Genomic DNA, 27676 nt, shown 5'->3' with positions numbered 1-27676 from the left:
ATTATTTTTTTAATGATATGTCTTATAAATGTTCGGTCATTGTGTTTTGAACACTATTATAGTGATTGTAATTTTACTCAAACATTTGTTTGGAAAATGACACTATTTGAACGAAAATTTTCCTTGCAGGATTTTCCTCGCATCTAGTCACGTGAATTTTTTCATACTGCTTTAGCATACTGTTTTATGATTGACGGATAAACTAAAAGTATGTTACAATGTCAACACCTCTGAGTCACTTTTGCAGGATTATATTTAGTAGTTTTTTAAAGCTTGCTGGCTTTTGGTATTAGGGTACACTTTTTGTTTAAGACTGAAAGCATTTCAGGGAAATCTATGTTGTACTCGTTAAGTATTATGTGGCAATTTGTTCTTTTAATAAAAGACAACCAAAGCAAACTTTGTGACGTGTAAAGATGTCAATTTGTAATGCTAACATATGTCTATTGTGCTATTTTGTTTTACTTTTATAATTGAATTTCATTATGTATTTATGCCGATATGATTGACCCAAAAACTACAATCTGTTTGCGTACGTGCCTGATCCCATGTTCCTACAAACAGACCAATCTAATGATAAGTTTAGTTGTTTTAGATCATAATCCTTTCATAACATTGACACGTTATATATTCTTTGAATTACTTGAATGCAAAAAACACTTAACAAGTAAAGTTATATATTTATTAGTAACTCAAAATATTTTTTTTAACATCAGTAATACATGAAATTACACTCTTTATATTCTTTATAGCTTCCTTTTTATATACCATTAATAAACTTTTTTTTTCAATTTTTTTTAATGCTTCGAAGTTTTTTTTTTCATACCCAAAAGTGTTTCAATTACATATAACTGCATTTATTAAATATATCAAATTTTTAATTACTCTTTGAGGTTATTAAATTAAATGAAAATCGGATTAAAATGGCAAACTTTGGGGAAAAAACAGTTACCCGTTAAGCGAAATAATTGGTACTAAAATCTATATACAATTCATAAATTCGTAGAATGACATGTACAAGAAATACAGCAAAACAACAAATAACTAAATTTAAAAATAAGCTCCCCATTCATTTGGAATGTGTCAATCGAACACACCATATGTGCCCTCGTCTTCATTGTATGATAGCAAAATTCATAACACAAATTGAAACTCCTAACGTAAAATTGTGTTAAATAAATCTAGATTCAATAACATTGAGCATAACTTTGGATGGTTCTGGAATAATAATAAAAAGGTCAATATTTACATGGTGAAATATATTTAGTGTAGATTGGTTTTGTTGTTTTCATAATGCTTGCTTCAATACGTAATTTTATTCATGAAAATTTAATCGAATTTTTCTAACCTGGAGTCAGTCTTGACAATCGTAAAAGTCTGGGTCAGTTTTCCTAATAGAAACAGTCCTACGCAATACAAACTGTAGAAGACCTGGTGAATCGTTTGAATAGACTCGAAATTATGTGCCATGGCTACATTTTCTTTGGTTTAAAAGTAATACAGTGGTTATTAAGTATCAGTCTCTGTAAGAATCAGGCAGTGGGTTAAACACGGTATGATTGATTGATTGATTGATTGTTGGGGTTTAAGAAGACATAGTATGAAAAACAAAATTTTGAAAGTTTAATTTGACAATGTGCACTATTAGAATGATTAAAAAAAATGAGGCAAGATTTTCAATGTCACTTTGGTAAATTGAGTTATAATTTCATTGAAATGCACTGAAAACATTTCAAGGGAAGATACTCCTGTCAAAAACATCACTTTTCTTACATTTTTCGGAAAAATTGTCCATATCCAAATCCAGTGATGCTGAAATCAAATGATTCTTTTTCAGAGACAGAAAGCATCCTTGAGTGAAATTACATTGTCAGATCGCTGGGGTTTTGACATGCATGTTCCTGGTTTGTCCTGCTTTGCCTGATTCTTACTGAAACTCACACTTAAAAATAAGACAGTGGTTATGAAAAAGAAAAACAATCTGTCAAAAATTGTATGCAACGTTATTTTATTTTTCAGGTCAGAATTATATCTTCTTGAACGACTTTTCCATTTAAAAAATGAATAGTTGCAATTATATTTATGGGTCATTGCCATTGAAAATAGGTTAGAGCTGTTTGAGCAAAGAGTCAAAAGTAGAGCACCAGTTGTAATTATAGCCGGCTTCAATTAATACACATTTACAACAAATCATATTTACAAAAACATTTTTTTTTTCAAATTTGCATGAGGATGTTTTCTTATATTAAACAAAACAGTTGATTCGTGAATTAGTACATGTATTGATCCATTTTACTTTCCTTGTGATACATTCCTTATTATGATTATTTCATATATAAATTTATAAATAATCACAAAAGTTAATACTTGTGTTCAACGACACAAAGAATGGGTAAAATGTAAATACAGTTAATATTGTCTAAACCAAACCATCTATAAAAAGATAATCTGAGAAAACTCAACATCATTTGAAGTCCATTTATACGTGTCAAGACTTTTTTTAAATGTATTAATCGAATATTTATTTTATTGAACAAATCTCTGAAAGGGTTCCATTTATAAAGATTTCAGTGTACTTAAAACTGAATAATTAACAGTTGCCTCATGACAGATGTAGGAAGGGTGGTTTTGATTGTTAAAATAAAATCTCGCATTACTTCAACGGAGATTTTTTTATTAATATAAACAATAAAACTGAACTGTAATAAAGAATAAAAAACATTATTTTTTTTACTCACGACAACAATGTGTAATTGTAGGTATTAAAATACGGATTAATCGTATTTTATGTCTGGTATCATTCTTAGTCTTACTATAAGTCATGCTTTCATTACTACAAATTTTTTACCCGTAATGGTTTTTCACTTTCGCTCAATTTACTCATATATGCATGCACTCATTTCCTCTATATACAATATCTTAAATGCAGTTCTACAAAGTTTACAGTTACTGACAATACACATATGTACATTATTTGGTAACAATTGAAAGCTGCTTTTGAAGACATAAGTTAGTCTGGAATGCTTTCTTGCTATCACTTTGTTTCCGCTTTTAATTCTATTCACAGTCCACACATAGCAGATAGCGCAACCCCTGGCTATTGCTGGAGAGTTTGCCGCCCAATTTCATCAGTTGTTACAAAATATTGCAGACTGAAAACTTGTGTGGCGCGCTGTATGACCCTATACCGATTTCGATATGATTAACGGACCAATGTTCGTATCGTTATGTAAAAATGAAAGTACTGTTACTTGCAAGATGTTTGTCAATTTTACTTTCAAGTCCTCTACATATTTGAACTTGCAGACCCTTCTCCCTTTCGACAATGGCCCCTTCTTTTGGCCGTTTCTTGTCTTTTGGAAGAATTCGGACAGAATCTGGTGACCGCATGGACGGATCTTCATCAAAATAGTTGTATGGAATGAGAAAAAAAGAAAGCTGGTGACCCGCTGCAATAGTATTTGGCAAGTTTTCTGTGTGAGGTAAATGGTGAGTTCCTAAAGTTATCCATGCAACTAGGTCCTGAAAAAGAAAAGCATTATTTTAAGTAATCATTAAAACATTTACTTCTCCCTGTTAAATTATTTCTTAATGAAGCGTCTAAAACCTTAAATAGCTTCAGTAAGTAAGTAATAAAGCGACATAAAGAAAGTAAACTCGAGTGATTTTTAACATTTATAGTGGAGAATTATTTGCACTGTTTACACATCAAAGTATGCCGATTTTACCTTTGTTGCCAAGCATTTGCGACGTATCCCCCAGACATTTCCGGAGCATACCACAATGCCACAAATTAACATTCCTAATTATAGTTGACAGTTTTACTGTCATATCACTTCATTTTAAAACTACCTCCCCAAACAAAAGGCATATCGAAAATAATAAAACGACGCCTAAATGATATAATGTACATGTATTGGGTAGTATATCAAAAAACTGTCAAGGAAATAAACAAAATTGTCAAGGACCTATTTTCGTCGATAAACATGATATATTCAAAAGGCATTACCTCATCGATAATATTCTCGTTGTCCTCTGAATAGTTCTTGAAATTGACAACGGGGTCTTTGGCATCCCACATTGCAAAGATTGAGCTACTATCTTCCTCTTCGTCTTTCCTTTTTGTAACTGTTAATTGGTGTCGTGCCCAAGATATTGACTGAGCAAAGCCATAATCGTCCGGAAGAAGCATTTTTGAAATTCCGCTGAAATTTATCTTTATAGATCGAGGAATTCCCTCTGGTGTTGTCTCATTGTTATTTGAAATAAGTAGATATTTTGGAGTTTCAAAGTTATATGTATACTCTCCTTCTTTTTCTGTTTTTCGAAGATTTCTCTCGTAATATGTTTGATGATGGTGATTATCACTCCAGGGGTCTTTCTTATATTCAGGTTTTATATCTAATGTTTCAAATCGGTTTGAAGTTCCTTTTACATCTACATCAACTTTGAAATGAAAAAGATGGTTATGAAGTCCTGCTTGTGTGTGTTCTCTTAAATGACCCCCGTAATACTCCTCTTCGGGAAAATAAAACGACGTACTTAAATACCCGGTCAGCGATACTTTCGTCTCTATAATTCCATTTTGATGGAAAATGTAATCAATAACATAATCATAGTTGATTACTGACATAATCGTTCGGACGATGAGGACTGAATTGACTAACCCTGCATAAAACGCCCCTATTCTACTATAAGCTCGATGACGACGTAGAGGAGAGTTTGTATTATGTTCAAAAACGCAAAGGGAATTTTCATAAGTTCTTTTACCACCTTCATTTGAAGAGTACAAGTGAACGTCAAAAAATTGGGCATCTTCTGGACAGTCAGATCCTGGAACCAAGCCTCGATGACGTGTTCCAAATAAACCAGCACTATCTGCATAGTTAAGCATTCTAGCCGATGGGGTGTATCCAGAATACAGCACAATAACCTCTTGAAGATTCATTTCGTATGCAATCATCTCTCCGTCGAATCTTACGTCAAATAACTGAAACCCATTTGTTGGAGACATTCTATGTCGCATGCTCCATCCAAGATATGTAACAGTGTTTCCTGAAACCTGGAACCTTCTGCCATCTGGCTCGAATTGCACCGGGGCTCGTTTTTTAGATCGAGAAAAAAGTGGTTCCCGTCTATGCAAGCCGCTGTATAAGTTTTCGTCGGGTTCAGGGAATGCCAATCTAGTTTTGTTTATATTTCCACAACGATATTCATCTAAGAAATTGTGAAGTGAAGGAAACATTTGATTTGCATACCAGATCTTTTCAATTGTCCAGTTAGATGGATGTGCACTGGTCATATCAACAAGAAATTGAAAATCAACAGGATGTAGGGTGAAAAATTCGACGTCATATGCAAACCAAAACCATGCTTTTCGTTTACCTTCTTCGAGGTAGCCGCTCGATATTGGCGTCATAGAGAATCTAAGGCAGCGATTACCACAATTGATTGCTGTTGCGTTATAACTTTCCTCTAATACATGATTTGCATCTTTACCAATGTGTGGAATAACATGACGATAAATACCCATGAACTCGTAACTAGAGAACGGACGATAAATGTACGGAATTTGTGTATGTCTTGATGAAACGTTTGCAACGTGGGCATATGTAACATTTGGCAGATCTCCAACTATGTATTCTTCAATTAATGGAGGGTCGATGTCTCCTCGGAATATATAGACCTTCGCTTTTCTAACAGGCTTTTTTCCATTACTGTTCAAATATTCCAAAACCTCTTCTTTCGGTGGAGGCTGAAGTTCTATTGTATGAATGAAGCTTGTCTCTATTGATGTACGATCTGGTGTTGTCAAGCGAAGGTCTTTGATGGCGTACAAGTATTCTAATACTGCGTCTATTTCTTCAAAACTCAACTGCGAAAAAACGTCGTCCTTATCGGCAATGTTACTTTGTTCGATGTTTATTTGTTCTATAGAAATTGGTGATGATGTTGTATCTTTAAAAACAAAGGCAAAAACCAGGCTAATGCAAATAAGAAAGAAAAACATGGTTGAAACAGCTAATGCTACTGATATCCACATCCACTTTTGACCATTATCAATCCAACTTTTCATAGTATGTACCGTCTTCTGAAATGAGAAAAAAAATCATTTCGTGTACTTAATCCCATTTTTTAATCATTTTTTCATACCTTTGTAAATAAACGATAAAGTAAATGACATCCATTTGATAGACATTTTTTTTTTCAATTTCAGGTCAGATTATGTTCAATAGTTGAAGGTTCTCTAATCGTTGTCTAAGACAGTAGAGTAGGCTTTCTTTAAGGTACTACATGTAGACAATATTGTCGTTTTCTTTCTCATTTGTGTCATTTGATAATGGGAATCAATTTTAAAAACTTAATTTCTTTCATAAATACTATTTTCTAATTCAAACTCATACAAAAAAACACAGAAACACAATTAACAAGTTTGCTGCAGTTGTCATGTTTTGTAAAAAAAAAAGGCCCAAATGCGACAAAGAAGGACTTGACTATATCGTACAGTCTTTAAAAACGGTCAATCCAATATGCCCGGTATGCAGAGTGAATCAGTTAATATCGAAAAGCAGTACAGGAAGCCTGAAATACATTCTTAAAAATTGAATGAATACAGGAATTTTTATGTACAATCAGCTCATCATTAGACGCTTCCAGACCATAATTGTTACAGGTTTATGAATTGGGAAATCATTATGTAATATACACCGTCAGCTTACATAACATTGGACAAAAATACAGACACTACATGTGTTTTTTCGATTTTTGTAATTGTTCCTATTAGAATGTCTGGATTTTTATGTCTATCCTTTTCAACTGATTTTTGTTTTTGCACTAAATGGAATTAAACGGAGTGTTACCATAATGCTTAAGTGCGAGAAATATGAAAGAATTAGCATCTGTTGTCTACCCTTTTTATTAAGATGAAGCTTTAAGACATGAAAAGCCTTGATTTGACTGATCAACTGAAATCCAATATTTATTGTATTCAATATTTAAATGTTCAACATTCAATGTTGACATCGTCGACAAGAAGTTCTTTATAAAAAATCGTATATTTGTTTAAACCATTTGTTGCTATATAAATGTCCCTGAGTCTATCAATAAATAACCCTAGATACACACATATACTTATTATTTGTTTTTTGATGGATTGTCTTATTACTAATAGTAATGACTCGTTTTGAGTTGTTTTAGCAAACACGCAATGGGGATGGGTCTATCCCATTGAGACTCTTTTAGTCAATCCTGGTGTGCTACAAGTCTTAGACTAACATTTGGCTGAGGATCGTAACGCTTAAAACACTGAGGCTCATTCCCTTAAAAATGAGACTACGACATACATACTAGGGTTTAAGATTTTGGTGCTATAATTGACTTCCCATTTGATATGATTCGGTTTAAATACTTCCGATATTCAATTCACTTTCGATTTTTTAACTTCTCAGGTAGGTTTACCAATTAAGTGACGCTGCCTTTAATAAATATTTTCCGGTTCATACCATAAAAAATCTACATTAAACGTTAAAAGTTTTGATTTGAATAATTTAGTTCGATTATTACATAATACACTCCCAAATTTTTGGCTTTGTTTTATAAAGCAGAACTTCAATTTATATGATCGAATTCGTAGGTTAGTTCCAGTTCTATATTAAAAGTATTTCACAGCAGTCTTAGTTTATATAGACAAATCTTTCGTTGAACACGTTTGGAATAACGAGCATCTTGTTTATACATTAATAACAGATTAAAATGATTCATACGTCCCAAAGTCATATCCAAACACTCTACGCTGATGAAGATCTCACTCTTAAAACAATTAATCACATAGTGCTATATTGTATATCATCCAAAAATTATCGAAATGTTACCAGAGGCTTCTATTTTTGACACTTTATCGCATTGAAAAGTTATTTTTATCACTTGCTCAAAAATCAATCGTCGGATAATAACGAATGTCTGCTATAAGTGAAACTATGATACTGAATCTTAGCGAAGAAAGTAAACCAATTTTTATCAATGAATATGGGAATATATTAGGAATTTGGCAGGGCCTCAATAGATAAGTGATGAGATGAGACAATTCATTCGTTTTATTTGATTCAGTTCGGACACAAAGAAAAGGCTTGAAGCAATACTAAAACATTAAAATGGTATACAATTGATTTGACGTTAAACTTCTTGGTTGGAATCACCATAGTTTTGTAAAATTTACAATTTAAAATGGCTTCTCTTTAATCTAAATCGGTTGAGCATGACATATGCCAAGCTTGATTGGAATTAGGTTAGGTTAAGATGTTTTGAAAAAAAACAATTTCTCTCATATTGTGTCGGAAGTTTAATTTCTTTCACATGGTTAGTTTTTCACCTTGATAGAAATTTGAAAAAAAAAGTTTACATTAGTTGTTTTACACAGTATTGACTGAAAAAATAATATGTTTGAACGAACTATTTATTTTAATAGAAACGTTAATTTAGATTATAATTATTTATTTGGATTGATTATCTTAAAGGTACAGTAATTTTAATTTTGAAAAAAAACATGAGAAATGCGAACCCTCTTTTGATATAATTGTCAACTTCACTACCTTTATTTATCGATTCATAAATCTAATTGTTCAACAAAACTGTGTTTTAACTTAATGCTTGAGTTTAAGTGTACAGTGTAGATTCATTAATTTTGTTTATTTTTTATTTAGTAGTTAACTAAGTACAATTGCTTAGAAATGGTTGTTTTGTGATGAACCAAATTCAGGACGTAAGAAACAAAATAATCACAAATAATTACTGAAAACACCCCATGTTCGAGCAAATGTTTTATTTCAGTGTTTGTATACTGGTTTGGACATTCGTATATTGAATTTAGTTTGCAAAATTTAATACCTATTTCTACATATATTAAAATCAATGCCACCGCTTCTTCAAAAAATATATTGAATGGATTCACACCAGAGCAAATTGTTTTAAATTATATTGAATATTTCTAGGAGCTACTGTTTTATGCTATACACTCAACAAATGTTTAATTTTGTTTTCTGTGATTGTTAAACTATTCATTTTCAATTTACACCAGAGCCAATGTTTATATGATACACTCATAAAGAAATTTCAACTTTTAATGGATGATAAAAATAATCTTTTTTAAATTCTTGTTTCATTTAAATCTTTCCTTCAAATTCCATTTATTTCTTTTTCTTTGCAATTTTTATTATATTATTATTATTAATGAAAATATACATAAATATATTGGTAACATTAAATATGTATGTTTCCCTTGAAAAGATATCAGTTCTACCAGTTTTGTATATAATTATGATACTATTAGAAATTGTTTTTGTTTTTTTTTTGTTTTTTTTTTTTTTGTTTTTTGTTTTTGGTTATTTTACTTTACAATAAATAATAATATTAATAACAACAAAAGTGCAGTGAAAGAAATAATAATTATCAATTTTCTTCTATTACTTTTTTAATGTGATTTTTTTTTTTTTTTTTTTTTTTGTTGATGGTTGTTTGTATTTTGTGTAAGATTATTTAAAAACGATAAATGTTTGCTCTTTGTCATGGATGAAAAAAATTTGAATAAATTACAAGACACAATTTTGCTTAAAAAATATGTAAATCATAAGATTTCTTATGTCTTTTTTCCCTGCAAACGATACTATATCACAACAATATGTTTAAAAAAAAAGTCAAGTCGGCATTATTATATTGGTAGATTTATTCTTAAAATATGCTTATTTATTGCTGATGAACAGATCAGCTGTCATCGATGCTTCATTATAAAAAAAAATAAGAATTTTTTTTAAAACTTAACACCATTTTTCCCTAATAGTCTTTTGACACAGAATTCGAAAACTATGTATAATGAATATATAACATCAAATGATATCAAAATGATTCTGCCGGTGAAATGCGTTTGTTTCATATTTATATACATAAAATAATTATTAAAACATGCAAAATGTGATTTTTTAAAAAATTATATAAGATCAGAAGATTACCCCAAACAATTAGAAATGAGGACGACTTCATGAATAATGTTACTTACAAAGATGCCATGGTTATTTCCAACACCCAACAGGAGGATGCCGGTTCCAAGGTTTATTTCATGTTTTATATCATATATCAAATATAACCTTGACACGGTTAACAACGATTAATTAACCTAACTGAATAATGTACTCTAAGACTGGGAGCAAGTTTGTTTATTATCGGACTAGGTCTTGCGGAACTACGAACTATCTGCGAAACAAGTTATTTCGTTTTTAGTTAATTTGTTAACTATCTACATAGCCACGTGCTTTCACTAAATGTCAAAAGGTAGAGGATGTGTGCGTTTTACCTAATACTAATTTCCTCAGTTATGAAAATGTCAAAAGTTTCTTCCCTCATCACATTTCGGAAATAATTTAACTACCTATTTGAGTCAATTAAAAGAGTATCCAGTATGCTATTCGGAACTCTAGTTATATAACTAGTTAATGATTTGTTAGGAATGACGACAGCGAATACCTTGCGTTATTTAGTTCTATTAAGTTAAAGATAAAGATGATAAATGTATTTAGATGGATATTTTTCGGATATGTTTTTATCGTTTCCGACAGTAAGAGAGGAATACATTACAAGCTACAAGCAAATTTGATTCGATCGAAAAAAAACTTACCTTTTGCACATTTGCTAGTTCTTCATCCGCCCCCGTCATTTTCAAAATCCACTAATAGGTTTCACTAATTAATGTTATAATCAATTTAAAAATCAGACAAATGACGATGAATATATATTTAATTCATGAATGTGATAGTTATAAATAACTTAGTATTCACCAAATAATATATTCTAATTAATTTAAATCGTGATGTCCTCATGTAATTTAATAAACACGCTATGCATGTTCGTCTATGCGATTTCGGGAAGATCGCTATCCAAACCAACAGTTTCGACGACTTTCATTTCATACAGAAATTTTCATTGATAACGACAATATGTAAGATATCAATTTAAAATGTTCGGGGTAAATTCTGAGTATTACATGAAAAGGGAAAACTTTTTGCGTTTTGTATAAGTTACAAAATTTAGGCATATTTCCAACTGACCATTTTGAATATTCATGGAGGATTTCGTAGGTGCCGCGTGCAACTATGTTACATACATAGGTTTGGCTGCATGTGATTAATTGAACTACACCGAAATACTCGGACTTTTTCAACTTCTAATCTTTAGCATTTCTAAAAAAAAACAAAGGTTAAAGTCAGTACAATGTTTATCGTTGCTGTCCATCCATATTGGCAATTTCTCTATCGAGATGTTTGATTTGCCAAATCCTGGATTTTTTTCGAGGCGACAAGACGACATTAATAAAATTTGGAAAGTGTGTTAAAGAGTAATCAAGGGAAACAAGGTTATAGCGGTAATTAAAAGAATGTAATCCAGTGACAAAGACCAGAAAGTGTGTTAAATCTATTATTATTTCTATTAAACTATTTTTTTTACCTTATCTGTAAAATGTCAATTATCATCTGTAATCATCACAAGAATTGATTGATTGACTATACTTGTTATTAGTGCTAGATTTTCATTTTCTGATTGATTGATTGATTGGTGTTTAATGCACAAGGGGCAATATTTCAGGTATATCGTGGCGATGAACACGAAATGGACAATAAAATGAACATAAAATAATGATGAAATGAAATATGGGATTGGACACAAGGATAACAGGATCGACAAATTTTGGTTGCCACTGAAAATAGGGAGAGGGGGTAGGGTCGGATAATTTAGACTTTTGCAACGGAGCGCAAAGATTCATACTCCATCAATCCATTTTCGGTATATTGTTCCTTTTTGTTTGTTTATATTTGTTTTAATGTTTTCGCAGAATTTGGAAGATTCACTTGTCTTAAATGTCTGTGATCTTAACATCTTATAAATTAAACTGTACAATGATAGACAGTTATAAGTATATAAACATATATTTGCACTTCCGTAGTATATTTTAGATATGTTCAAAGAGTTACGTTTGGTATTCGTCTCGTTTTTCTTACATCTCTTTACGTATACCTTCATAAATAATACTTTGTATACTACTGGAGGAAAATAATTGCATAATATTGGTAGTACAATTAGTTTAGGTTCAAAAATAGTTTATCTTCACTTACTAACCTCCAGGCAATTTTTTTCTCCACGACGAATCTAACCGACTACGCTTTGGAACTGGCTGTTGTTCTATGTTTTGTTATGCTTGAAAAATTGGCTTCGATGCCTTAACGATATTTCCTAGGAACATGGATAGGGAAGTGCAATTGATGAAACATAAAACCAATGTACACATGTATGATTATATGCATTCGTCCCTTTTATATTGTTTGCATTATTATACAATGAAACGACATCAATCTATTTCATTGCTGCTCGGGCGTTAAACCCAAATAATCAATCAATCTATTTATATTCTCCATATCAAGTTTACTTTACAAGCATTAAACTGTTTAAAAATCTTATTTTCCAAACGACACTACTAAATATGGGCAGTTTGTTTTGTTTTTTTTTTTTTTCAACATTTTTTTAAATTTTGTTTCAGGATAAACGGAACCGTTGAATAAACGTTTTTTTTGTCCTATGCCTGAATAGCCTATTTATATGCATTGATGTTTTTTTTAAAATGATTCTTCAACTTTACGAATGATGGCGTGTATTACATCTGCTTGATTTCACATACAACCCTTTATATATTATTGGATTAGAATGACTTACTCGTAGTGAATAATGAGAAATCGTAAATATTTCTAGATGTGCTAGATACACGGAAAAAAGAGAAGAAAATTAAGTAGAATTTTATCCAAAGTTGGAAAAGTTTAATTCAGCTTAACAAAAATATGAAATGCGAAACAAAAAAATGATTTGATTTTAAAGAACGCGAATTTTAGTACCTTTATAATTATTTAAATTTGTTTTGAAGTCTGAACAATAATATCTCAACAAGCATTGACATAAAAACAGAATCATTTTAGTTTGAGCAATTGGGTGCCAAATGATTTCATTTTGTGACCACACACAGTTGCATAATCGCATTGAAATACAAATCAATCAAAAATTGAGTGCTTTTAGAATAAAGAAGTACGAATTATAAGTGTTTCAAATATATACAATAATGAGAAAAACTTGTGGTAGACAAATTTGATTCAACTAAACTTGATTCTGGACAGGTGTCTTAGAAACAAAAGAGTACAATCGAATTAACGTCTAACATTTCATAGTGTAATATACATTCTGTACAAATATTTAACCATGAATATTTTGAAATATCAATTAACTGTTAATAATAAACATTTGTCATTTTACCCCCAGGAATGTAATTACCAACAATTGGCAAATGTTATAGACAGATATGATATGTACTGTTTGTTCTTGTGCACTTAGAACGTTTATTATTATTATTTTTTTACTTTTTTTTTTGGCGTTCTAGTTGTTACCTCATACAGTACTTGTAAGAGTTAAACTTCCCATTCTCTGGTATATTGGGGGGGGGGGGAATTTGAATGGAAAGGATAGGAAAATTAAGTTTTTTTAAGTAATAATTGATATGAAAAATATAAAAATCAACTTGATAATACAAAAATTGAATGAAAAAAGTCCAATGGGGATTTTGCTATGGCGGATTGTATATGGTGTAAATCGGATTTATAGTGTTTTACACATGTCGTGGATTTGCAGTATTGGTGCTAGTTTATTATCGGTTGTTGAAGCTTATATTGCCGGTGCTTTAGTTCTTGTGTGACGTCTTGTTTCCAACATCTTCAATTTTTTTTTTTTTTTTTTTTTTGTAATTGTGATTATTCGGTTTGCTACATTATAAATGTAGATCGCCTCTGTTTCATATGTTCACGTTTAGGCCATATTTTTGGATTTTGACATATTTGAATCATCCCACTGCTGACGCTTCGGTATTTTTCCGATATTGAGATGTCTAGGCTGTAGACTGGCTGGCCACCTCAAATTATTTTTTTGTAATATGTATCTCTCTAAACGTTTTTACTCCTGACATAATCAAACATGACCACACCGAGACGTGTTGCAGGTCTCAGTATCATATTAATTTTCCCATAGACTTCTATAGTGAAGTGCATATTTTTAGGATTTTTTAAAAAATATGTAAATTGATTCAATAAAACTTTCACTTATGTAGCATTTCTAAGGACATGTGAAAAAATAATTTCCCGCAAAGAAAATAGGGTGAGTCCACGAAGATCGGACAGAAAAGTAGTCTCGAACTATAAATAGCCATTTTCCCTACTTTCACTTTCGTTTTGCACTCACCAAACCAACCTTTTCAGTGGAACATTTTTATGATATTATGTTAGATTTTCTTTTAAAAAAGTTCTTCATCTTACAGTGTGATGTTTGCTCTATTTTATAAGTCATTGTTCATATCTTTTGACAAAATATTAGTTTGTAGAGAGGCAAAAAGAAAATGCACTATATTTTTATAGCATCCATGTTTTGACGTACACCCACTCAGGGATATGCAATACGATACTGGTACCTATTAGTAATAAACATTTCAATATAATCCTAAAAGTTGTTGTTTTTCTGCTAGAGCATTCATTTTCATACTGAAAATTTAGAATATCATTGCCCTGCTACAAACATGAGTTTTCTATTACAATTCTTATACAGGTACCCTCTTCCAGGCATAAGACTAATATCTCAATGTTAGCCAGAAAATATTACTTTTGATAAAAAGCTGCTGCATTAATCAAACTAAGCAACTTTGTGGTTTATTCTGACATGGTAGATACATGAGCTGTACTTTGAGTTCCAAATCATTATTTAATCCCCACTTGTGAGTTCCATATATGGAAATATTGATATCCGAACCTCCTTTTTTGTCTTTAACTCAAGGGAGCCTCTTGTTTAAAGTAAAGTATAATGACCGGTACAACCAACTGTTTTAAACTATAGATATGGTCATTTCAATTATAATGAATCCAGAAAAAATTATACCAATATCATAGTTTTAAAAAAATATAGCTTTTCATATGCAGAAAATACAGATTTTAAGCCATTTTTGTACCCCAGGCAGATACAAATGGACCTAAATATGACAGGAAAAGGACATTTTCTTTAAAACAGATAGCTATGATGCAAGAAATATAGTTTACTAGTATGAATATTATAATAACAATTGTCTGCTTTAGATACTTTTTGAAAAAATTCAGTTTTTATATGAGAAAATACAATTATTTTTCTTGCCGCATTAGAATCTGTCCATTTGAACCACTAAAAAAAGTCCACTAAAAAATTGGCTGATGACTTTTGTGACATTTCTGTGTTTAAATCAACCACACAGTTATATGGCAACTCATTTTAGCTATTTATTTGAAAGAAAAACAAAAAATTAAAAAAATATTCATTTTTTCATATATAAGAGGCAATGTATGGAAAATGACTATTTTCAAGTCCTAACCACATACTTAAAATGTGTTGTAACTTGAAAACTATCCTTTATGCAGGAGTATTACTTGCTTTAGGTTACCTGAATATAGATATGCTCATCATAAATAGTCAAGATAATAATTTTATTGAACTGATATCCTACAAATTCATGAAAACAAAATGCATTTCCAAATTTGGTAAAGATTAACCATAAATGCAAAAAACCAGAGCTACCATAAAAAATCAGGTTCAAAAGTTGGCTAATTCACCTTAAAAGTGTTACCTGCATTGGGGTACTACTTTTTCAGCTGGTAAAGACCACTTGCTGAATATCCAACTTTACTTGAAAAACTGGCTTACTAGGTCTCAGTATCGTATTAATTTTCCCATAGACTTCTATAGTGAAGTGCATATTTTTAGGATTTTTTAAAAAATATGTAAATTGATTCAATAAAACTTTCACTTATGTAGCATTTCTAAGGACATGTGAAAAAATAATTTCCCGCAAAGAAAATAGGGTGAGTCCACGAAGATCGGACAGAAAAGTAGTCTCGAACTATAAATAGCCATTTTCCCTACTTTCACTTTCGTTTTGCACTCACCAAACCAACCTTTTCAGTGGAACATTTTTATGATATTATGTTAGATTTTCTTTTAAAAAAGTTCTTCATCTTACAGTGTGATGTTTGCTCTATTTTATAAGTCATTGTTCATATCTTTTGACAAAATATTAGTTTGTAGAGAGGCAAAAAGAAAATGCACTATATTTTTATAGCATCCATGTTTTGACGTACACCCACTCAGGGATATGCAATACGATACTGGTACCTGCATGCGGTCCGACCTACAAAAAGTCAGAATTTCGAAAAGCTTTAACTCGCTTTTGTAACAATGAAATAAAACAAAATCTGTCTAAACTGCGCGCAAAGTTCATGAAGTAGGCATCTTATAAATTTTCTTTTTGATAGTATCAGTTAATTTTTGCTATGCGTTAACTTAATATTTGCCTATAATGAGCCAAGCTCCACGCAGCAGCAGTCGTTCGTTTCCCTTCTTACTAAACGCTACAGACAGGCCTTTTGAAGTTCTCGTACATTATTAAAACCAAATGTCGTTTGACAATCGGATAGCGTCGCGTAAAATCAATCACTTTTTCCCATCTTTGCAAGATTCTTGCATGAACAAAACCTTAAGTGGAAGAGAATTCGGTAAAGACAGTTTCCGCTATATACCAACAAGCATTGTAAAGGTTGATCATTTATTGGGATATTGATTTCCATTATAGCAAAAAAGAGTCATATCGTTATTTTATCTATATTGGTTCGGAGTGGAAACAGGAGTGAATTTCCCTCATTATTGTCGAAAAAAAAATTATGCCTGTATTTAAATTTAGACGCACTTTCGAATACATGCAAAATCTATTGTTTTATCCCTATATACAAAGTTTGGGGTACAAAGGAATCACCTTGGTTGCCTGTCCGTCTCTTCACATTTATAGTAACCGCAATTCTTCCTAAACCGCCAACGGAAAGATTGTGGTCATATGCTGATGAAGGAAAGTTATTACTTTCTGAGTACTTCAATCTCACAGGTTTTACATGTTGAAACACCGAAAGCGCATATCTTAATAATGATTGATGCCTTTTTTTTTATTTAAGCCACTGAAGAAATCTCAATGAATTTTTATAAGTAGTTTGGACATCATGTGCATTATGGAGTTTAACTACTTACAAGGGACACTAAAGGGAGACATTATTAATCTTAAGGGATTTACATTTAACTCCTTTTGAAGCGGGATTGTTCTCTATGTGACCTTGGTCAAAGAATTTCTTCTTCAATCAGGATGTACAGTTGCCAATCACTTAATAAACTGTATCCATATATCCAAATGTCTGCATCGCCATAATACAATGCCAAACCTCAAGGATGTAAACATTTGATTGATTGAAAGCGTGCCAGGAGTATGTTGGAAAGGCGTCAAGTTCAAAACTCCTACAAACTAGGTTACTATGTCAGTAAAACACAGACAGTAGTGATTGTTTTAAGAAACTATGAAACATATTTTGGCTAGAAGGGGCTTGTCCACTTCTGTTAATTATTTTCTGGAAATGTTATCATGAATATGGAAGAGCGTACATAGGTTAATTAATTATGGGAATCATCAATTGGCAAAGAGGCAAACGTATCAATTAATGGTTTAAGAATGTATCTTGTGATCTTGTTATTGAGATTTAATGTTCTCATTATTTATTTTGTACAAGTTCGATTCATCATTGGGTCGATAGTGATCGTTCAAAGTTTTACCGATAATAATATATTTATGAGAATAGACATGTTACTTATTTTTAACCGTTAAAGTTCGTTCACTTATTTAATCGCTCAACTAATATGTTTCGAAGTTTCTTTGGTTATGGTATTTTACATTCATGTTTTACTGAATATAATCCTATAACACATGTATATAATTGGTCATTCACACCAGGAAACTCTTAAAGTTTTTCAAATGGTAAAACTCAAGAGGAGGTCATAATTTCATCTTGTGATAATTTTCCTTAAATGCCATTCAGATGTCAAAAAAGAGTTGCAGATTTTAACTGGGGATGATCATGATCACGGTATACCTCCCGCTTTACATGTAGGTCTTATTAATCAAATTGTGTTGAATTGAATTTATTACCGTGTAATGATGTGAAATGTCATCCGATATATTTTTCGTGAGACATAAGTGTTGTAGACTTGGTAAACAAAATAAATGTATCAAATATGCTGTCCCTGATTTACTTTTTTTTCAAATATTTCAACCTCTTTTTTAAAAAATTTTTTCTTGATTAAAAACATCTTTAAAATTTACTTGTAATACACAGTCCGTAACAGTGTAAATTTCTCAGAATTTACTTTTTTGCAATTGTTAAACAAGCTCTGGACCCAATTAAATAACTATTTGTTTATGAAGATTATGAATTATTTTAATAAGTTGCAGTGCTACCATCTATCCAAGGATGATGTGTAGATCAATGGATGAGGTTAAGAAACAATTATTTCTATTTTTTTCAGGAATTGATATATTTTATTATTTCGAGATAATTTTGTATTAACATAACTCTTGATGTACCTTTTAATTGTAAGTGTTTGTAAGAATTATGCACAATAGGAAAAAAATCAGAAACATGTATATCAAAACCCCACCGATTTGAACATGTAATATCACTCAAGGATACTTCCTCTATTTGAATGTTGTATATTCTGTTTTAAATAAATTCAAATAAGAATATTTCATCTATTTTGGAGCAAATAGTCGACATTGCCAATTAGGATATATGTCTGCAAACTGTTAAGACTATTTGATCTCTGCATCACTGGCTTTGCTCAGAAATATTTTCTATATAATGTTGGAAAGTGATTTTTTTACAGTTATCTGCCCTGAAAATGTTCATTTTCAGTGCACATCAATGACATTATAATTCAATGCGCCAATATGATATGGAAAATGTTGTATTTTTTTTTCTTGATTCTGATGGTGCAAATAGACTACACTTTTAAAATGATGGTTTTTTTTCATCCAATGTTTCACCCACTGACTGATTCTTAAAGAGACAGACGCTTAACTTGTTGAAAGAACAAGTTATGAGCCCAATTATAATAAATAAATGAAAGAATATGAGCAAAAATATTCGGCCTTTCGGCATTCGTTAGGAGCAAATAGTATTGAGGAGAATATCAGTAGAAATGGTGTCTAAATAAATATTGACAGCAACAGGTTTTCGTCTAGGTGGTTACAAAACAAAATATATTGTCTATAACCAAAATAATGTAATCAAAGTTTTGTTTGATTTTTCAATTTTAAATTAATGTATTCCAGCATTACGAATGAAATGATGATTTTAAGGCATTAAGTTTTTTTTGCACTCTTTCACACCGAACTGTATTCATTCAAAGCCTATACTTGATGTATATCATGCTGCCCTCAATGATAGCATTACCACTAACCACTCAGTTATCGCATATGTCAGGAATACAATGATCAATGAGTAGTTTCTATTATGCGTCATGACCACAGATTCGGCAAGGGATTGTAAGCAATTTAAATAAACTGAAATATTTATCAATACCTCCTCCACTGCTGTTATTTACGATATGTCTGTGGTTAAAGTTTCTTCATTTTCGATTGATGTAGTGTTACCAAAACCTGAACTCTTCAGCATTGACTAAAAACTACATAATAATGGAATCATTTATCTTAAATTAGACAACTGTGCAAGGGTATAAAGTAAACCCGAACCAAAAGTTATACTTTAAGGGTACTGTGGTTTCGTCAGATCATATTATTATATTTTTTTTTAATTCTTAAACTTATTCTAAGGGTTTAGTATATAAACTCTTTATCAATAACAAATAAATTGACAAGCAATACCAGAACAGATTAGTTCGGACATACAATCATATACGATCCAGAACTTGTTATTTATTGGTTCCATTTGGAATAGCATTTTAAATAAGCGAGCACAGCATTTTCTTTAGACCAGTATTTGGTGTCGTTCATTATTCATATTTCTTTGAAACAAACATTATTACTGAATAACGAACTTGGCCACAAATGGTATTTACAAAATAATCAAGACTTATTATCTAATGCTTATGTTCTTTTTAACATTTTTATATATTAAGAAAGCAAGTGCTGATATTCTTTGCGAATTAGTTTGTCATTATAGTTTTTACATTCATCGGTGTAAAAACTGAATAATGTTCATTACAAAAGTGATGAAGTGACATTTTAGCATTTATATCCATTGCGTAATGAGTTTGTCATTACATCAAACTCATTGTTTCGGTGTAAAAACCGAATAATGTCAGCACGTTCATTACAAAAGTGATGGCCTTTTTAGCATTTATATTCATTGCGGAATGAGTTACAAAATTACAAAATTACAAAAGTAATGGACATTTTATCAGTGTTTCTCGGCTGATTAAAGTTTTACTGGTTTGTTAAGCACTCTTTAGCAAGACATGCTCATTCTGCAATTCAAATTATTCAGCATATTTGAGAAGCTCGATATTTGTTTAGGCTAAGACAGTTCAAATATAATTAACGTATAATTTGCAATTAAATGAGGTCACAGTTATATGACATCTGTTCGTTTCTGAATGATCACCCATGCCTTTCTGTTTGTTTACAAACAGACTGAGTGTTCATAGTGTCTATTTATTAGATTAACGCGGAGTGGTCGTTTGAATGAAATGCTTACCAGACGCCTTTCAAAACATGCCTCTCTGATATAAAACATCTTTAAAACGACGTAAAATAGTATTATCCTCAAAGGAATGACAAATTATGTCTACCTGTCTTTATACTCAATATAATTCAACTGAATCATTTTTTAGGAAAGTGTGAATGAAATTTAAAAAAAAAAACAATATAGCAGCCATTGATTTCTTTAAGATCAGGAAATGCGTTGGAGTCGAACTTCACCTTAAGGCGAAATATAAATCACCATTTGTAAAATATTAAAAAGATATTCCTAACAGGGATGTTAAATACATTCAATGAAATTACCTTTTTATTTTAAAAAAAAAAGTGCCTTTCTTTCTACACGAAATATGCTACAAGGTCATTTAGTGTCCATACAAGTGAATGAATCTTCTTTCTTACAGTGTACGGTTTGTACTGTCTATATGTAGTTCTATAGAGTATTGGTCTTTTATGCGTATTCCTCTATGAAAAGGGGCATTTGGGCACTCTTGTTGGCCTTACATACAGCTGAAAAATTATAGACCATCGTTAAATGTTTTATTTGTGAACTACGACACTTGAATCCCTAACAACTGAAAAAAAAACATATGAATTTCTAAAAGTGATCGTGTGACCAAAAGAATTGTTTGATGTTTATCAAAGTTCAGAAATACTGTTAGGTTTGTAGGTTTTCGGTCATTTTTTGGTCATATTTCGAAAAAGAATGTCCCTCTAGAGCATTTCAATTCAACTTAAAGTCATCTTACACACAAAAATTTATGGAGAATCTTGTCTTCATGCCTTGATTCTTATGATACAAATAGTCTAATTACACTGTAAAAGTAGTAGTTATTTTACACCAAGATATTAATATCTGATTCTAAAGGACTGAAACTTAATATCGTCAAAGCATCTTTGATTACGGTCAAAGAGCTAATTTGTGTATTTAACCTATCGTCTTACCAATCTTATTTAATCAAATGAATATAATGAAAAAGGTGTCACAAGTTAAAATGACAATAAGTGCAGTGGACATAATGACGTTGGTTATGAGCTACAATCTCTATTAATTGAACTTCCATGAAGAATTAATTAATTGTTAAAGAAGTGATTGATGCGCCAAGATATCATGTACCTATATTTCAAGAGACAAACTTTTTATCACAGCCAATTCTTATAAATTAATTTGAAAACATATTTTTATCTTTAAACATGAGAAAAATAGCTCTGAATTTAACTGAATAAGAGTGTGTGAATATTTTTTATCCATTGAGAAATAACAAAATTATTTTAACCAACAAGATTACTGTATTTATCGCAAATTCATTTGTTAGTCCTTATAACAAATAATTTAGGTAGATGTAACCATTTATTCCATATGAAAAATACTTAGTTTAACAGATGTTGAAAAAGACATAAAAAGATATTAAAAAAGAACTCGAATGATAAAAATAAATAGTATAATTATTGAGGATAAAGAAAAGACTAAAACTATGATTTTTTACGCCATGATATCATTTGAAATTTTTAGTCTAAATGGATATTTCCTGAGGAATTTAAGGAGTTGTTTTTTTATATCTTAAGATGAACTCTTTTATGTGGTCTTGTGATGTTCAAATGATAAAAACTATGCACTTCAATATTAGACGATGTTATTTTAATTATTTGAGAGTCATGCAAGATTCGTTTAAAAAAAGGTAAGATATTTTTACTTTTGATATGACCTTGCTTAATGTTGGGATGAACAAATTGTTCATGGTCATCATGAACTCGTAGATCGTTACGGTGTATCCATCTGCATAGTTTTCCTTTCCTCTTTCGTCTACCCTGGACTTAACGTTTTATGAACAACTCGGCGAGTGTTTCTAGAAAAGCTGAGGACGCTTACAATACCGATGCACCTGGTCCATGCTCCCAGTTTTTAGTGGAGTTGCTCATTTACTTTTATTGCTTTGTTTGTACCATTTTGTTTGTTATGTGTTCTTTGTTGTGTGTGTCGGTTTTCCATGTCAGGTCTTTGTCCCTGGATTACATTCTTTCGATTTCCGCTATAATCTTGGTTCCCTTGATTACTCTTTCAGCAATCGACCCTTTTTTTCAATGATTTTTCACACGGAAGAGAAATGTATAAGTGCGATGCTCGGATGTAGGCTGTTGCCGAACTCATATTATGTTAAAAATGTTTCTGATACAGATTTTTGTGGGAGGGAAATATTGTGAACAATTGAGTTTGCTTACTGTCTGTTTCACTTTTGAAAATAAATACAACTACTAAATGATCTATTAATCAAAGTTGTGGGTGTAGACGTTAACAGTTCACCTCAAACAGCTTAATGTAGGTCATTAACGCAATTAACATTTAATGTCCATAAATATTACTCAATTACACCATGTTCGAACTACCTCAAGAAGACACTTTTTTGGTTTGATATTACCGTTGCACAAACAAAATTTGTACCTTATAATGTATAGGTATATGATTAAGTAGCACTCCAGCTGCAAAATGTGATACATGGTTGGAAAGCCTACATATTTTTATTTTTACATTTTGTTTGAATTGCCATAGTAAACAGAAATTAATATTTTATTTTTCATATAACCTGTGTTCTTTGGAGATAAAAATTATATAGAACGCACTGTAGATTTCAAATTTAAGGGACATAGCTCTATAAATGACACTAATTTACAATAAAATATATTGGATGTTGATTATCTCCTTAGACAGATTGGAATGAAAAGTTACTCATTTCATAATCACTGTCCTGAACGAGCCCGGTTTCGATTTGTATTTTTTGTTATTTTTATTTATTTATTTAATTTTTTTTTTTCGATAACGCAAGATGGCGGACGAGCACTTTGACGAAAGGTAGGTGTCTTACATATCTTTCTGGTACTACCTTATGCATACTTGTGTGGCAATAATAGACCGATTGGAAATTTCTGTTATGTTCCTTATTCTTATTTCCACTATTTTAATTTTTATTGTCGTGCCGATTCGGAAACGAGGCGTCACACTTAAAACCATTAAAAACTGAACAGAAATTTCCAAAGGTAAAAGCCCCATGTGGGTCCGGGTGTGAAAAGAATAGGCCTGCAGCAGCTCTAAGCTTGTCGTAAAAGGCGACTAAATAGTGCTCAGAACCCGGGGGCTAGGGCGTTCTGCCCACAGAGCAACTGGGATGTGTGCCCCATGCGGTGGAATGGGGTACCCCTGGCGTGTCGGGTTGTCACGCTATAATACGGAAAACCTGACCGCAAACCATAGTGGTGCACCGTGTTGGGAAAAATGCCACGTTCCTCGCACGTGAAAGAACCCTACTGTGGTATTCTCCGGGAATAGGAACCATAGGTCTTCGCCACAAGAGGCTAAATTGCCCGACCCTACCCACCTCGCCCTATTTCCAGTGGCAATCAAAATTTATCGACCCCATTGTCCTTGTGTCCCATCCATTTTTCATTTCATCACCATTTCATGTTCATTTTATCATCAATTTCATGTTCATCGTCTGAATATAGCTGAAATATTGCTGCTCGGACGTTAAACCCCAAAAAACAAACAAACCAACCAAAGGTAAAAAAATCTAAACCGGGCTCGTTCAAGACAGTGATAATATAGACTCATAAAACAACTTAATTAAAAAAATTAAAATGTATAGCCTTTTTAGGGTGTAGCAAGTATGACAGAATTTGCATGATTTTTACAACGGCACTACTTCAAAAATGACACTTCATCAAGTACTCTTGTAATTTTTTATTATCATATTATTGTATGGATTAAGTTCATAGCAATCTATAGCATAGATAAGGTTTCTTTTCGCATATAAAACTGTACTATTATTAAGTCACATTTGTCTCAAAGTGATTGAGATAAATTGGGTTTGCTTAATATTTGAGATCCTTCATTACAAGTAATCTTGAATAAAGATCTTCGCGGAGCGCAGCATCAAATAGCCACAGCATGTCGGATGTCAACCTCTGTTCATTTCGGACAGATGTTGATAATAATACAATTTTAGACGTATATAAGCATAAGTTTATGGACACAACAATTGGTTTTGGGCACAATATAAATTCAACAATATGTTTTCGAAATTGGACCAAAAATTAAGTTGATTTTTTTCGGGTGTGGTCCCTTCGACTTCTTTTAACTTAAACCGTAGGAGATAAGCGTTTAATTCTGATTGAATAATGCAAGCATGTTTTTTTTCCATCAGGAATCCTTTTAATTTTTTTTAGAAATAGACCAAAAACGAAAAAATCATTTTTTTTTTTTTTTTTTTGGTTGTGGCCACTTTAACTAATTTTAACTCCACAACCGTAAGATTTTTAAAATACAGATTTTCATAACGAATCCAATAAGAACAAATTGTCAAAATCGGACCAAAATAAAAAAGATTTTGTGACCTTTAAACTACAAATATGTTTAAAGATAAACCTACCCTTTAATTTTTTTTGAATTGTATTACAAAAGGAACAAGTTGACCTCTGAATCATATAAATCGGATCAACAATAAACTTTTCCTATCAATTGTTCAGATGCAAAATGTAACACCTGTTTTCCTGCTTTCGAACTCTATTTTTAAAAGGGGTGGGGCAAAAACCTCCAAAACTAAAGATCCCTCCGCAATGTCACTAGAAACAATGTGTTTTAATTATAACAAAAAAAAGAGATCGGATAAGGTTTACGTAAGTTATCGTAAATAAACTTAAGAGTTAATGGACGCGAACGATGGCGACAACAGGGTAATATCACTTTACGACCAAAAATAGTTTTACGGTTGTATAAAAAGGGTAAGCTTCCCATTGCAATATGGAATCAGTGGTAACAATGTTTTAACGTTTTATTAATGTAAAGTTTTGTATCTAATAAGGAAAAAAAAAATACCGCTTTATTCTATGTATAAGACTCACATGTATCTGTAAATAGAGAGTATGAAACTATTCGGTACAATTGAAACCTGATATTTATTTAAAGATCCGTTTGTCATTTCAAATTCATAAACAACTCGTTGGAGTCCAGAGAAAACAAATAAATCTCATCATGTAAAAGCCACAATCAAAATTGAAGACAAATCGTCTAAAGTGAACCCTGAATAAAGTAATAACATGTCTGAACCTAATTTCTTCTGAAGTCCCTTCATATCATTTTCAAAATATTTTGGACCTTTATTAACATCACTAAACCAAACTATCCCTTCAGTTCATAAGATATTTGGTTTCCACAGGTATCACTAATAATCTTCTAATCTTCTAAAAATGCGATAATGTCAACGTCATATTTTTAGACTTGAACTCTGTAAAGCAAGAATTCAAACAAGTAATAAGTTGTCTTTGGTCAAACGAAAGGGAAAAAAGTTAAGCGAGGCCCATCTTCTCTTATAGGTGAATGTATTTCATAGAGAGGTTTAATGAATAATATTTCCCCCTCTATTAGTCTACGATTTTATTTCAGATTATACATGCGGTAGAAATGTATGCTTAAGATCCACCAAAAGTTTTGTCTTTCAACCCTTATAATTTGTAGCTAATTTTTAACTGTTTTCGTTGTTGTTTTCTTTAAATTAATTGTATCATTATTAGATATATAGAATAACTTTGGCAATCATATACCAATTGGAATGAAGTTATCTTTCTGTTTGTTTGTTTGTTGGGGTTTAACGTCCGAGCTGCAATATTTCAGCTATATTCAGACGATGAACATGAAATTGATGATAAAATGAACATGAAATGATGATGAAATGAAAAAGGGATGGGACACAAGGACAATGGGGTCGACAAATTTTGATTGCCACTGAAAATAGGGCGAGGTGGGTAGGGTCGGGCAATATAGCCTCCTGTGGCGGAGCCCTACGGTTCCTACTCCGGGAGAATACCACATTAGGGTTCTTTAACGTGTGAGGAACCTGGCATCTTTCCCAACACGGTGCACCACTATGGTTTGCGGTCAGGTTTTCCGTATTATAGCTTGACAACCCCAGCATGTAACACGCCAGGGGTGACTCATTCCACCACCTGGGGCACACATCCCAGTTGCTCAGTGGGCAGAGCGCCCTAGCCCCCGGCTAAGGTTCTGAGCACTATTTAGTCGCCTTTTACGACAAGCTAAGCGCTGCAGCAGGCCTATTCTTTTAACACCCGGACCTGCACGGGGCTGGAATGAAGTTATCAAACGAGGTTTAACGAATAAGATAAAATAAAGAGGCTTTTTAGCTATTTCCATTCATAACATGTACATCAGATAACTTTTTCTGTTTTGATATCCCATCGATTGCAAAACACATATATATAGTGACAACACTGCATAGTATTTAGCTCATGACTGTGCTCTTCAAAGTACGGTTTGAAAACACTGTCTCGAATAATGGCATTAAATTTGCATATACGATAATTAAAAATAAAATGTTTGTTTGTTTGTTGGGGTTTAACGTCCGAGCAGCAATATTTCAGCTATATTCAGACGATGAACATGAAATGGAGGATTAAATGAACATGAAATGAAAAAAAGGATGGGACACAAGGATAATAGGATCGACAAATTTTGATTGCCACTAGAAAAAGGGGGGATGGGTAAGGTCGGGCAATTTAGCCTCCCGTGGCGGAGCCCAAAGGTTCCTACTCCTATCGAATACCACAGCAGGGTTCTTTAACGTCCGAGGAACGTGGCATCTTTCCCAACACGGTGCACCACTATGGTTTGCGGTCAGGTTTTCCGTATTATAGCCTGACAACCCCAGCATGTTACACGCCAGGGGTACCCCATTCCACCACCTGGGGCACACATCCCAGTTGCTCTGTGGGCAGAGCGCCTAGCCCCCGGCTAGGTTTCTGAGCACTATTAAGTCGCCTTTTACGACAAGCTTAGCGCTGCTGCAGGCCTATTCTTTTAACACCCGGACCTGCACGGGGCTAAAATGAGTTTTCCTGGACAATAGTGTTCTTGTAATAGGGCATACAGTATTACTTGTGTACATATAATTAGTTCTTCCAAGTGCATATTAATAATTAAACAAGAATTAT

At 32.0% G+C, this 27676-nt stretch overlaps 1 protein-coding gene across 1 annotated transcript; it reads right to left on the bottom strand.

Annotated features, from left to right (window-relative positions):
• Positions 1-2653: 2653 nt before the first annotated feature.
• LOC148621197 (putative amine oxidase [copper-containing]) lies at positions 2654-11011 on the bottom strand. The gene is made up of 3 exons (XM_088575311.1): positions 10664-11011; positions 4010-6091; positions 2654-3522 (listed from the first exon to the last, which is right to left on the bottom strand). Exons 1-3 carry the CDS (start codon positions 10700-10702, stop codon positions 3226-3228), a joined length of 2418 nt encoding a protein of 805 aa, XP_088431437.1. The 5' UTR covers positions 10703-11011; the 3' UTR covers positions 2654-3225.
• Between the last annotated feature and the right edge of the window lie 16665 nt (positions 11012-27676).

This window comes from Perna viridis, chromosome 3 (assembly GCF_037379345.1).
Source record: "Perna viridis isolate PV_CMFRI_1.1 ecotype Kerala chromosome 3, ASM3737934v1, whole genome shotgun sequence".
NCBI classification, from domain to species: Eukaryota; Metazoa; Mollusca; class Bivalvia; order Mytilida; family Mytilidae; genus Perna; species Perna viridis.
This window is presented reverse-complemented; position numbering and strand designations above follow the sequence as displayed.

Bases quoted from the DNA above. Each gene is read 5' to 3' on its own strand.
- LOC148621197 (XM_088575311.1), bottom strand. From the start codon at position 10,702: ATGACGGGGGCGGATGAAGAACTAGCAAATGTGCAAAAG. The intron at 6,092-10,663 runs GTAAGTTTTTTT...TTCTCATTTCAG, and splicing joins AACTAGCAAATGTGCAAAAG to AAGACGGTACATACTATGAA. The intron at 3,523-4,009 runs GTAATGCCTTTT...TTTCTTTTTCAG, and splicing joins ACGAGAATATTATCGATGAG to GACCTAGTTGCATGGATAAC.